The following is a 14,269-nucleotide window of genomic DNA, read 5'->3' as shown; positions in this document are numbered from 1 at the left end:
TAAGTTATATATATATAATTTATTATGTAATTTTATTTAAAGAAATTGATCTAGTGAGAATATTAATAACAATATTAAATTTTCATGATTAAATTTTGAAGTGTCAAACCTTTTTTTTTATGATATTTAAGTTATTTATTTAGTTTTGTCACTTATTAATTTAAATGTTTCTCTGAAATACTTTTTAATAAGTAAAAAAATTAATATTATTATGTTAAAATAACTACATTATTTATTTTTTTAAGTTTAACTATAAAAATGTATTGAAATTTGTGACCGATGAATTCAAAATTTATGTTTAAATTTAACAAATAAAAATATATCTAACCTATAATTATATATTTAAATATATTATTCACAAATATATATTAGCAATATTACTTAATATCCACTACATATTTTATGGGTGTATATTGATATTCATGAAATATTCAATTTATAAGACAAGATGGTGTAAATAATTATTGGGTTAATATAAAAACAATTAAATATAAATGATTAAAATAAAATTTAATATATACATAACATTTAATTTGTTATAAGTGCGATGACTTCTATAAAATGTGATACATACAGAATATATTAACTTGTTTTGATTAAATGATCATTAATATGTGTTATAGAAAAACTGCTTTTAAGTTATGCCTGTTAGGTTTATTTGCTGTATTAAAATGAATACTCTAATTTAGTGATGTGATTATTGATTTCACTTCATAATCATAAAACACATTAAATATTTGGGATTGAACATGCCTTTAGTCCGTGTATTTATACGTGAATTTTAAAATATGTGATACATGAAATAGGTTTTTTTTTTTTTTTAACTAGATGCTTTAATTTTTAAATTTCATATCCAACAATTATGCTGAGTAGATTAAAAATTCAAACACGCAGTTGACTCGAGTTATTCACAAGTAATTTTAAAAAAAAAATCTTTCTTTTATTTATTTTACTTTTTATTATGGATGATACATTTTATGTGTTACTAAAATATAAGAACAAATTTGATATAAAATTAAAATAAACATATTTAAATTTTGCATACAATTTGGGAGACTAATTAACATACTTAACATAAACGTGTTTACTAACAACCAAATATCAACATTTAACAGAAAATGAAGTATTAATGTGCATATGTTAGAATACGTGTAAAAATTATTTAATGCACTATAATGCAGTTTGAATCTTCCTTGTACCATAAAATTTGTGTATACCTACAATACTATTGATTCTGCTGTGAAGAGTTTATTTTAAGATAATGATATTTTTATCTCTTTTAATTTATTGTTATATTATTATATTATTATATTATTTTTTTAATTATTTATTTTATTTTTTAAATAAAATAATATGATTATTTAAAAGTGATTAAAATATTAATATATTTTATTTTAAAAGGATGTTTATTTTTATTTTAAAATTGTGTTGCATATTGTTGTGGGTGATTTATGAGAATATACGGCAGTACTTGGGTGACCGACAGAGTTGGGTTGGGGTGCAGCAGCGCTGGATGTCTAATGCCACACCTACGGACGGACCTACTTAACTTACTGACACTGTACTTTTACCACAACTTACTCTGCACTACAAAATGCTACCACTCTGTCAGTATTTTTATTTTTTTTTTCAGTTGAAGTAGTTATTTCAGATTAAAAGATTAGGAAATGCTGATTTGGTAATGAAAAATCCACAAAATAGTAATTTTAAAATTTATAGCTTTTAAAATTAAGTGTCCTTTACTTTGCTTTTGCGTCAAATATAAAATTGATTAAAATTAATTTTATAATACAAAATTAATATGTATTTAGTTCCAAAATTAATTTAATAAAAAAAAAATTAAGTTTAATAAAAAAATAATAATTTTTATTTTTAGGTTGGAATCAATTTTTCACACAAAACCAAATATACTTTAACAATAATTCAATTAAATTAAAAAGGATTTATGATAACTTTTACAATACATATTAAAACAATTAATTTTCTAATTCATTTATATATTCAGTAAAATATAATACACGAAACCTAAGATTTTATTTTGTTAAAAAGTTAATGTCAGGCATAAATAATAATCTGAAACATCTATCGATTTCCTCGATTTTTATTTTCATGTTTCAACGTTATTTTTATTCATTTTATTTTTTTCTAATTTAAATATTTGTGTGTCAGAAACTTTAATTGTATTAATGAATTGAAAATTACAAAATATTAAATTTGAAATTAAGTGATTTTTTTTTATTAAGTGAATGAATATATTTATTTGATTAAATATGTTTTTAATATATTTTAAAATATATTAAAAAAAAAACAGACTTTGGAATGCATCAAAACTTAAAACAGGATTTTAGTCTTGAAAAACACATCTTTAACTCCAAAAAATACTGCATCATATCAAACTTTAAAATTGTAATAAGAGAATCACCTACAAAGATTGCCACTTCAATTTTATTGTCTTTCATTTCTCTTCTAAAATTTTTAGGATCGAATATTGTTAACTCTGAGTTTGTAGTTTTTTTTTTTACTCGAGTTGTTAAAAGAGTACTTCTGACCAAAGATTCAAGATTTGAAATAAAAAAAATTTATAAGGTTTAATATTTTACAAACGGCAATACAAATTCTTATAAAACTTAAGATATCGGTGTTAGAGATGGTAGTAGAGTTTGTAGAACTCCAAATATTGTGATTGTGTTGTGACATTTACTCTTCCGAAGTATTTCTTAAAGATAAAATCATTAATAAATATTTCAAGTTCAAAATAGATACCGATATGATGATTAATTCCAATAATATTAAAATAAAAAAATATTATGTTTCAAAGAAAAAATATATTTGAAATGAATAGTATTTGGAAAAAAAAATTAAATAAGTATTACGAGACATTTTTAACTTTATTTTTGGTGTTTGAAGTACTTTAAAATTAAAACTCTATATACAATATAAAGTTCATAATACAAATTAAAAAAATTCATCACATAAAAACATGACTATTATAAACTAAAAATTACTATATTGATTTATAGTAATCCGATTAAATGACTGAATTATAATAAACTAAAAATTAAAAATGGTCATTATAGTAACTCTTAACTCACTATAAACTAAAAGACATGACCAAATTAATCTGTAATCCAAACCAAATCTGATTAGTTCGACAGATAAAAGAATTAAATATGTATTTAGTTTTTCAAATTTTAGTAAAATTTGGAATTTATCCATTTTAAAAATTTTGAACAATTTTAGTCAATTATTTTTAGAAATACATAGATTTAGTCCTTTAAACATAAATTTTTTAAGTTTATTTATCGTTTCAAATGCGTGAATTTAGCCATTTTAACAAAATTTTATTAAGTTTATTTAACGTTTCAAACCTATTTCATTATTAGTAGTTTGGTTTGTTAATACCCTTTAACACATGTTTAACTGAAAAACACATTTTAAATTACAAACAAACTTAAAAAAATTTTGTTTAAATGACTAAATCTATGTATTTCTAAAGATAAGAGACTAAATTGATTCAAAGTTTGTAAAAGTACTAATTACAAATTTACTAAAATTTGAAAAGAAAAAACATATTTAACCATCGATCAAATGATTGAATAAAAATTTTAAAATATTAAATTCGAATGATCTTATATTTGGTCAAATTGGATCTGAACTTATATGAATGATACTGAATCCTAACTTAAGTTATGGAGACTCTCTGCTTTTCTACTTAAATAAAATAGAAGACATAAAATAACTAGAAGAATAGAAAAACACAAGTAAATGTTTAATTTTATGTTAAAGAATGCAAATTTATAGAGTTCGTATTTACCAAAAAAATCCAAAATTTTAAAATTAATATTAAATAAAAATTTCAAACGTTCTTATTTCTTAATTCATTAAGATATTAAAATTTAAATAAAACTATTTTAAATAACCTTAAGTTTTCATATTTAAAAGATAGATTGAAAACAATGAAGTGAGAATGTTTGGTGAAGAGATAAAATTTGGTCGTTTTCTTTAAATAAAAAATTTATTTAATTGTTGGTTGATGGACTGGTGGGTGGTATTGCAAGAGATACTCCTTACTCCTGTCACTGACACGCATCTTTGTTTCTTTCGAGAAAGTGAATATGTGACAAAAAAAAATGAAAATCTATAAACTAGAAACTTGAAAACATGAAAGATAATTAAAAGTTTAGACTTTCCAAATATAAAGAATTATGTTGGTCACTAATAGAAAATGTTTACTATATAATAAATTTAACTATATTTTCAAATATTTTATTGTTATAAATATGATCAAGTAAAATATTACTTTCAATGATCATATTATCAATAGTTAATTTAAAATTTATTTGAATTCTAATTTATATTTTAATTTTTTATATATATTTAATTATTTTATAAATTTGCGAATATGAATTAATATTAAATAATTGATAATTTGTTTATAATCTAATAATATTTATTTTTAATGTAAAGAACTTTGGTCAATTTCTCAGAGAATATTTTCTCATACCAATTAAAATTCTAACATATCTTTTATTTATTTTTCTTTATTTTCTATTTAATTCAAAAAAATCTTACCTAAACTTTATATTCTATCCTTTCTAGTCTTAAATAGTTAACTCCTTTCTATTTTATTTGTATGTTCTTAGATAATATTAGTTAGTAACATAACAAATTTAACGAATAATAAATCTTTTGATAACAAATAAAATGTTTAGTATGATTTTGAAAATATATTAATAAATGAATTTTAAGTGTAACTCAATCGTGCAAAACTAATTTATAAAATAAAATTTATTTTCATATACATGCGATAAATTTGTATTAACTTTACGAGATTATATTCAAAGTCATCAAATTTATAAATAACGATATAGATATGTTTTCATTTTGGAAATCATGTTAAGCACTCTTTCTAAGTATAACCACATTTTTTTTATTGAGATGCTAATATTTTGTAATAAATTCGTTGTTATGGTTAAAAGAAAAACAAAGAGAATGTCCCGTGATTAAACAGTGTTTGGAAAGACGTTGATGAGGCAGAATATCACAGCAATTCTAAAACAGAACAAAAAAACTTAAATTGAAAGCTTGAAGGAAGACATGAAAAACTACCTCATATGTGATTCTGAAAGCGAAACGAAAGAGGCTATAATTGTTATCGTTTAACGTCACGCAATAAATGGCGATTGTGTTAGCATATTTGTTATTTGAAAGAAGAAATAATTTGAATTTATGGGGTGTAGAAAGTAGTTCAAAGGTCATGATCCTAATGGTCTTGCATCTATATATATGTTGGTTCTCCGTAGCCTAGCACCAGCACCAGCATGTGCCAATGGTCGATCTGGCCATGGCGTTTCTCATATAGATTCTACCCATGTGCCTTACATCCAAATTTAACACCTTCTATCAGATCATATCCATAACTTTTTCTTTCATCAATCGCCATTGCAGTTAAGGGTAACAATTATGTTATAATTCTTCTCTATCTTTGTCTATTTCGAACACAATTCTCCCACCATGGAATAAAATTTAATGGGATGTATGATAAACTTTATCACCGGGATACAACTACTTCTTTCATCACATTATTAAAATCAATGTTAGGAGTGGACTTTAAACTTAATTCAACTCCACAAAAATGATTGATAGATAAGGTAAAGATTGCATCCACTTATATATTATGAATTAACTTTATCTCTAGTTGATGTGAGACTTCCAACGATCAATGATAAATGTTAATAAATTTTCAACATATTTTTTATAGAGTGTGAACTCAATTATTTGAAGTGAATTGAGAATGTGTCTGAATCATCTATTTTTAATGTATTATATATATAGGATATAGTATAGATTTTTAGTTGCGGATGAAGTGGGGCATATACAGAGGTTCTTGATTTGTGGTGACGACGATATAGACTGTAATTTAATATATATTTATTCATTCTTCAGATTCATACGTAAATGAAAGTCGGATTAGTTTGATTGATCGGTTTACTTTATTAAGTTTAACATTATATAGTTCCCGAAGGAGAAATAATCAAAACAGTAACACTTGATTTTAACAACAAAAATGGATTATTATTTAGTATATAAGCTATCTATTTATTAAATAGAAGATAAATATATTTTGTATATACTAAGTTTACTTATTTTTTTCTCTCATATATGTGCACATCACTGTACCTTTATTTGTACAATGGATCCTGATAAAATATACAAAATTATTTATAAAACTACATAAAACATAACATTTCAGTAGAGATCTTAAATGCAAATGTTTGATTTATGATAAGAAAATGAAGTTTTCATAACCCTGCTATAAGATTGATAGAGACTATCCTCCCATACATGTACTATAATCTAAATTTAAATAGAAAAATATATAATTTTTCTATTGAAACGATAGAGTCTCCTGATTTAATATCTTTGTATCTTTATGTATATGATTGTACGATACTGTTTTTTTTGTTGTATGTTTTATCGTTACACTGATTGTAGGCATATATTTTCCATATTTCTCTGTCGTAATTTAACGCAGCTCTTCACACTTTTAACCTGTCTGGAAAAGAAATTTTAGTAACCTTATTTTGTAAATTAAGATGTTTTCATTTTTAACCTCTCTATTTGCTTTAATAAAATCAAGTTATATAGTGTTTTTTAACCTCTCTAAAAAAAATATCGTTTGAGATTTAAAAAAAAATAAAAGATATTGTATGGAACATGGTGCATTAACACTAATGTGACGTTGATATTGGATATTTTTGTCTATCATTAAGTTCAATTCTTTCACCACAACATTTTCACATGCTAATATAAATTTAGAATCACAATGTGTGAAGAATTTGATGTGAATTAATTTTACGGGAATTGTAAGAAGAATTTGACGGGTGGAGTAAAGTTAGTAACGTGTATGTGTGGAAAGTGTGAGTCCCAATCATTGATGAATTTAAATTGATAGGTTTATCTCTTTCGAAGGTATCGTCCCTAAACCTTAGGGCCCATTTCATTAAATTCTCCAGATGGATACAGATCACTCATCAGTCACCACTCCCTCCCTTTTGTTTCCAAATCATATACCACCGCCATTATTTTTCTTCCATTATTTTCCCTATACCTAATCACTTTCACACACACACACACTACAAACAATTCTCACCACAATCATCAAGGACTAAAAATTTCATTCATAAACTCAAAGCTGTGTACCACGGTCAGATAATTGATTTAAAACAAGTACGTACAAATTCCTTCATTTATCCCAATTCAATTCCCTTTTCTTACACATTTCATCATGAACTTTCTTCGTCTTAATTATGTCCATCGCTTTTTTAGTGGATGGAATGATACAGTACGTCTGAAAAAAATAATTACAACATAGAGAGAATAAAGTTAGAAAGAGTGAACAGTGAGGAATCTGATGAATCTACCAAGATGCGCTGTCCCCGGCCTCTGCGACCTTCCACATACCATTCTTTCCAGCAACCTTGATAGTAACAATTCCTTCATCTCATTCTTCATCAATCTTAATTTTTCCTTCTACAAAAGCTGTTTACCAACTAATCGCTGCTATTTTTGACGCCGTAGACTCAAATATCACGACATTTCCATTAATGCATCTCTTGGAGTATATTTATGTTTACTGTACCGGAACAAAGACGCATTTAAGGTAAGCACATGATTTTTTCAATCAAACTCATGAATAAATTATAATTATAGGAATAAAGATAACGCGACACATGAATAGATTAAATTCAGAGAAATTAATGTTTTATGGTTTCTCAATGATTAAATTTTGATTTTTAAAGTAAAGTGAACAGAAATTAATGCAGAGGAAAGAAATGCGAATAAGGGAAGGAGGTGGCCGTGGAGTTTAGGTGGAGGAAAAGGTTTTTAATTCGCCAGAAAGTAGAGAAAACAGAACGAACAAGCAGTGAGTGGAGTTGTTGAGCCTCTTCCAGATTCAATTTTAAACCGCCCTAATACCACCATTCATTTTTTTCATACAATTCACAATTTCAAATGTTTCATGCTAAAACGCAAACGTACACTACTTTTCTTTTTCATAATTGCCATCCAACCCACTTCTTCCTCACTCGATTAACACTTTTAGGAGAACTAATCATTTTAAATTGCAACAGAGAAAAAAAAGAGTTAATGAAATCATTGTTTAATCGTATATTTTAAGAGCGAAACCATTTTAATTTTATCGTCGATGTTCCGGATGATGGAATCACGAGATGAGAACCTTACTCCCACTAAAGTAACAGGGCTTACAATCATAACAACACGTGACCATTAAAGGAGAACATAGTATATTATGGATAATAAATATAATAAAGAGAGAGGAAGAAGACAAGAAAGGGAATAAAAAAAATATGACTGAGAAAGAATAAAAGATTAGTGTACTGGTATTAGACAAATATCGAACTCTAGTTTGTTGTCATTCCTATAATCATGTCATGTAATGGTGATCCTTTTCGTGTTTTCTGGTTTAATTCATTTTGTTGGTTTCTTTTTTGATGCAAAATTTTGACCTTTCTATGAGGACTCAGCAACTCTGACTGACATCAAATAGAATACAATCGGCTGCTTTGTCTCTCTTGTATCACTTTTTTTTTTCTTTTCCACTCACACCCCGCTCTCTTTATAAGCACCGCACCCGACGCTTTCACTACGCTTCAACTCTCCCTCTCTCTCTCTCTCTCTCTCTCTCTCTCTCTCTCTCTCTCTCTCTCTCTCTCTCTCTCTCCCACTCATCCTTACGGTTTTATTTCTCTTTCTTTCACACTCCCAATGGACAAAGCTCAAACCGAACCCTGGCGACCCGACCCGCTTCACGGCGGCATGTTTCGGCCACCGGAGACGCCGCGCGAGCCCATGGAGTTCCTCTCCCGTTCCTGGAGCGTCTCCGCCCTCGAAGTCTCTAAGGCTCTCTCTCCGGCGTTCTCGAAAATCACCCTCTCCGGTAGCGGCGCCGCCGATGCTATACCCGAGGACGTTGCCGGTGAGAGTGAGGAAGCGTCCGCCATGGTTTCCGGGAACCCGTTCTCCTTTGCCTCCTCGGAGACTTCTCAAATGGTGATGGAACGAATCATGTCACAATCCGTAAGGCTTCCTTCCGAACACGATAGTATGGTGTAATTGTTTTCCCATGCAAGGGTTGGAGTTGAATCATATCGCAGTCTCTGGAAAAGGAAAACACCTGAGAGAATGGACTGCAGTGTTGTTTGTGTCAGTCGCACAAAGCTATTTGGTTTCTAGCTTCGTTTGTCTTCTTCGCCTCTTTTGTTTCTTCTGTTTATTGTTTACCTCACTCTGTTTCCATTTAAACGGTTTCGTGTGCGTCAATCCTTCGTTATCTTTTATCTCGAACGTGATGAAGAAGAAATGCTAACGTATTTATTGTGGCGTATTCCGCAGCAGGAGGTGTCTCCACGAACTTCAGGAAGACTCTCTCACAGCAGTGGCCCTCTTAACGGAACCCAAAGCTGTGGCTCCCTAACCGATAGCCCTCCTGTTTCTCCTTCTGAAATCGACGATATCAAGGTACATACATCATGCATCTTTAACTTTTAGCCATCCAAGAAAAACACAATCACTCGGTTATAACCAACATGTCTCTCACCTTTCTCTACAACCAAGGCAACCCCAAACCCCCTTTAATTTAATTTAATCACCTCCTTCCAATCTCGTTGTAAACTTCTTTTTTCTTAAACTAACATTACTATTATAATAAACAATTTATTACTACCGCTAAGGGATGGATAAATTTAGCAGAAGGCGTGTGAAAGTTTGATGGATCCTCTATTTTTAGGGTATGTTCCAATTGGTTAACTGGTCCATTTCCGGTGTCCAATTGGTCGGGATACCCACGTCGAGTAGCACCTAATAACCGTCGTTGCAAAATCCAAATTTAGCAAGCCAAAGCCTCTAACTTTCTGCCCTCTGCTGCATTCACCGCTGCTGTCTTTAACCTTTAACAAATACATTGTTACAATATTTTAAACGGCGCACATAACAGACCACTGCCTTAGGATTAATGTCTTGTGTTTTCTCTCCTGTTTTATGCGAATGTCTTCTGTGCGATCATCTCTGCAGTACACCCGCTCCAACAACATCTCCAGCAGTCTGAGTCTTAATTTCAGAACAACGCCTGCAGCCTCCGGTAAGACAGTTGGAAGGTGGCTCAAGGATAGGAAGGAGAAGAAAAAGGAGGAGACTAGAGCGCACAATGCTCAGCTCCATGCGGCGGTGTCGGTCGCCGGAGTTGCCGCAGCGGTGGCGGCGATAGCCGCTGCCACCGCCGCCTCGTCCGGGTCTGGGAAAGACGAGCAGATGGCTAAGACGGACCTGGCGGTGGCGTCGGCGGCGACACTGGTGGCGGCACAGTGCGTGGAGGTGGCGGAGGCTCTGGGTGCCGAACGCGAACATCTTGCGTCCGTGGTTAGCTCGGCGGTGAATGTGAGTTCTGCCGGCGATATTACAACTCTAACTGCTGGGGCTGCGACAGGTACGGTGGTGAGAATGCAGTGTGAATGAATGACATATCGAAGAACATTCTGTTAACGAAAATTGTGTGAATTTTGATGGAAATTGGAAAATATGCGTTCTGATTAATGATTTGTTTGTCTTCATTTTAATTTATTCGTGGTGTGGTATTTAATTGCAGCTTTGCGTGGGGCTGCCACATTGAAAGCGAGGGCCCTGAAAGATGTTTGGAATATCGCAGCTGTAATTCCCGTGGAGCGAAATTTGGGAGCTGGTGGAGGCAATAGTATTATTATTAACAATAATAATAATAATATTATTAGTGGTAGCAACGGGAATTCTGATAGTAGTTTTGGCGGTGAAATTGTGGCAGAAGAAAATTTCTTGGGTATATGCAGTAGAGAATTACTTGCCAGAGGCGTTGAGCTCCTCAAACGCACTCGGAAAGGTATATATTTTTCATCTAGTTTTGGTTATCAGATTGTTGTTCTCTCATGGAGTCTTCTTGTATACAGAGAAAATTAATTCTGTGGTCTTATTATGCTCTAACGAGCGAATATTTGTGCAGGTGATCTTCATTGGAAAGTTGTGTCTGTGTATATAAACCGGATGAATCAGGTAGGCATCATGTTTCCCCGTGTTCCAGAATGATGAACTTTTTGATCTCAGAGTATGACTAATCACGTAATTATCTGCGCATCGATTAGTATTAAACTTTTAACGATGTGTTTAAAACATGATTGTGGAAAAGTTAAGAGGTGGGGGCCTTTTATATGATGAAGTGAAGGTATCTAGTTTACTTTGGTTCCTTAGAAAACTGCAACCTTTAACTCATTGGAACTACTTTTTGGTGTGAAGGTTATACTAAAAATGAAGAGCAGGCACGTCGCTGGGACCATCACGAAAAAGAAAAAGAGTGAGTTTTCATTACTTTTGTCTTGCTCCAAACTAATTATTTGACAACAGATTTGGAGGTGGGTCTTGTTCCGTTTTGGGGATTTGTGAAAGTCGTAGGTGCCACTACTATTAATAGTTGTGAAAGATCAAAAAGGGTGCTCTAATTTTTATATATTCCCTCTGCTTTGAATGGGTTCAGATTTGGTGGTGGAAGTGATCAAAGATGTACCGGCCTGGCCGGGGCGCCACTTGCTTGAAGGTGGCGAGGATCGTCGTTACTTTGGGTTAAAAACAGTGATGCGTGGAACTGTGGAATTTGAGTGCAGAGATCAGAGAGAATATGATGTGTGGACTCGGGGTGTTTCGCGTCTTCTCTCCGTTGCAGCAGAAAAGAACAACAGGAACCGGATATGAGCATGAACATCTGTTTCTGTGTTGAATGTGAGGGATAAGAAATTTTGGCAGTGGGAATGGGCGAATCAAAGAAGGTGAAGGTGCTACTAGCAGGCATTATAGGTCTTTTTGTACATGTGGGTTTTTGATTATTGTAAAAAGGTGAAACTAAAGGCAACTGGGGTCACACTTTGGAGGAATTGGATGTAATTTTTTTTTGAATGTGAAAGCGAAACGTTCAATCGAAGTGAGGCCAACGTGAGCCAATAGGCCTTTGGCTCTTTGATTGTTTTGGAAGAAAAATGAGTACCTTGGACTTGGGATTGTAGGGGTAGTCAAAAAGAAGAGGAAAGAATCATTTTGGAGGGAAAGTATAATGTTTGAGGACAAATGTATCCTTGTTTGATCCTCTTGTTTGTACATTTGGGTTTGGACTTTATAAAAAAAGTGGTCAAATGTCTTGATTTTCGTGTGATTATCACAATAAATAATTTCTGGGCATCGTCTATTGGATTGGATCTTAAGGGTGAAGTGAGGTACCTATAGAAATTTTGTGGCTTCATTTCACCTATCGTTGATTGGTTATGTTTTACTCTTCTAACTCGTTTATTACCTTATTCACTAGATCCTAATGAGGATCAATTTAATCCTTGATTAAAAAGTTTAAACTAGTAGTCAGTTGGATTAGTTTAGAGGTTTGAACTGATTTTTACGCCACTGACTGTAATTTGTTACCGAAACTAACTGTAATTCACATCTTATGTAATCATCAACTACATTATCTAGTTTAGCAATTACGTATATTATCCACAATCTGTTTGGGAAATTAAGAATATCTTTTCGTTTCATCACGGTTGCAGTAAAAAAAAAGGTATAATTTATTTATAAGTTTGGGTCGGTTTCAGACAAAAAACAAAAATGCTTTTCCAAAAAAAAATTATGTGATCAAGAAGAACGTGACTTTGTTCTGTACCAAAAACAAATATACCTTCGCTGTGCCGACAAAAATAGAGTAAATGTTTCTTGGAGTAGGAAACCTTGGATGGGAAATTACATAAAGTTTTATTTATCCACTTGCATTTTCTAATAAACTAATTTTTAAGTTTTTATTATATCTATAACTTAAAAAACATTTTAGTTTTTATAATATAACTGACTATTTTTATTTCTCAATTATAATAATTAATAAAATTTAAATTACTTTTGTAACTATTTTAGTTTGAATACTTGTTTTATGTCATAGTGGAAACATGTGGTCATTTGTAGAGATGGCAAATAAATCCGTGCCTGTGGGTATCATCCGAACCCGTCCCCGTTTTGACGGGGAATCCCCGCTTTGACTGAGTATGGGTATGGGTATGGGTATGGGTAATACCCGAAATTTTCAACTGGGGATGGGGATGGGGATGGGGATATATATATACCCGCCCAAATACCCGTCCCCGCTTAAATTACTAAACTATTTATAATTTATTAAATAATCTAAAAAATATATATAAATAAATAATATATTTACACATAAAATATAATATAATATAATATAATATAATATAATATAGTATATATACATATAAATAAAATATACTTTTATATATATATATATATATATATATATATATATATATATATATATATATATATATATATATATATATATATATATATATTTACACATATACATGTAATATAATATAATATAATATAATATAATATACATATAATATATATACATAATAATATAATATAATATATATAATATATACGTATAAAACAAATTAATCATTTAACTAGTGAGATCTTTTATAAACAAATTTATAACATTACAAATTTATAAAAATTTAAAAGAAATATATATATATATATATATATATATATATATATATATATATATAAGCATAAAATATCTACGCATATACATATAATATATATACATAATAATATAATATATATTATTATATTTATATTATTATATAATATAATATAATATATACTTAAAATAAATATATATCTATAAAAATATATATATATATATATATATATATATATATATATATAAACATAAGATATCCACACATATAATATATATACATAGTAATAATAATATAATATATAATATAATATAATATATATAAATAATTATATATATATATATAAACATAAGATATCCACACATATAATATATATATATATATATACATAGTAATATAATATATAATATAATATAATATAATATAATATATATATATATATATATATATATAACATATTTCTCATTCTCTTTGTTTTTTGTTATACACTTTGTTTACTCTCTCAATTGTTTAGTTTGTTTTTCAAGATTTAATTTTGAAGGTAATTTTTCTTCTTCTTATTACATAATTTTTACTCTCTGTACATGGTTATGTTCAAATAGGTGTTCCTTAATTTCATTCTATGAAATAATTTTTAGGTTACACATTTGATTATCTTTATTTATTTATTTATTTTCATGAAAATG

The 14,269-nt window shown here is 29.5% G+C and overlaps 1 protein-coding gene across 1 annotated transcript; it reads left to right on the top strand.

Annotated features, from left to right (window-relative positions):
* Window positions 1-8,687: 8,687 nt before the first annotated feature.
* On the top strand, window positions 8,688-12,237 carry LOC114192557 (VAN3-binding protein-like). Its single transcript, XM_028082310.2, has 7 exons — window positions 8,688-9,102; window positions 9,418-9,543; window positions 10,096-10,507; window positions 10,667-10,933; window positions 11,054-11,103; window positions 11,344-11,401; window positions 11,582-12,237. Exons 1-7 carry the CDS (start codon window positions 8,791-8,793, stop codon window positions 11,794-11,796), a joined length of 1,440 nt encoding a protein of 479 aa, XP_027938111.1. The 5' UTR covers window positions 8,688-8,790; the 3' UTR covers window positions 11,797-12,237.
* The last annotated feature ends 2,032 nt before the right edge of the window (window positions 12,238-14,269 follow it).

The sequence above is a fragment of the Vigna unguiculata genome, chromosome 7, assembly GCF_037176805.1.
Source record: "Vigna unguiculata cultivar grain cowpea cultivar isolate G323 ecotype 2 chromosome 7, ASM3717680v1, whole genome shotgun sequence".
In the NCBI taxonomy this organism is placed as follows: Eukaryota; Viridiplantae; Streptophyta; class Magnoliopsida; order Fabales; family Fabaceae; genus Vigna; species Vigna unguiculata.
This window is presented reverse-complemented; position numbering and strand designations above follow the sequence as displayed.

Coding starts and splice junctions, on each gene's coding strand:
- LOC114192557 (XM_028082310.2), top strand. CDS start 8,791: ATGGACAAAGCTCAAACCGAACCCTGGCGACCCGACCCGCTTCACGGC. Junction 9,103..9,417: donor AACGAATCATGTCACAATCC/GTAAGGCTTCCT, acceptor CGTATTCCGCAG/CAGGAGGTGTCTCCACGAAC. Junction 11,402..11,581: donor CATCACGAAAAAGAAAAAGA/GTGAGTTTTCAT, acceptor GAATGGGTTCAG/ATTTGGTGGTGGAAGTGATC.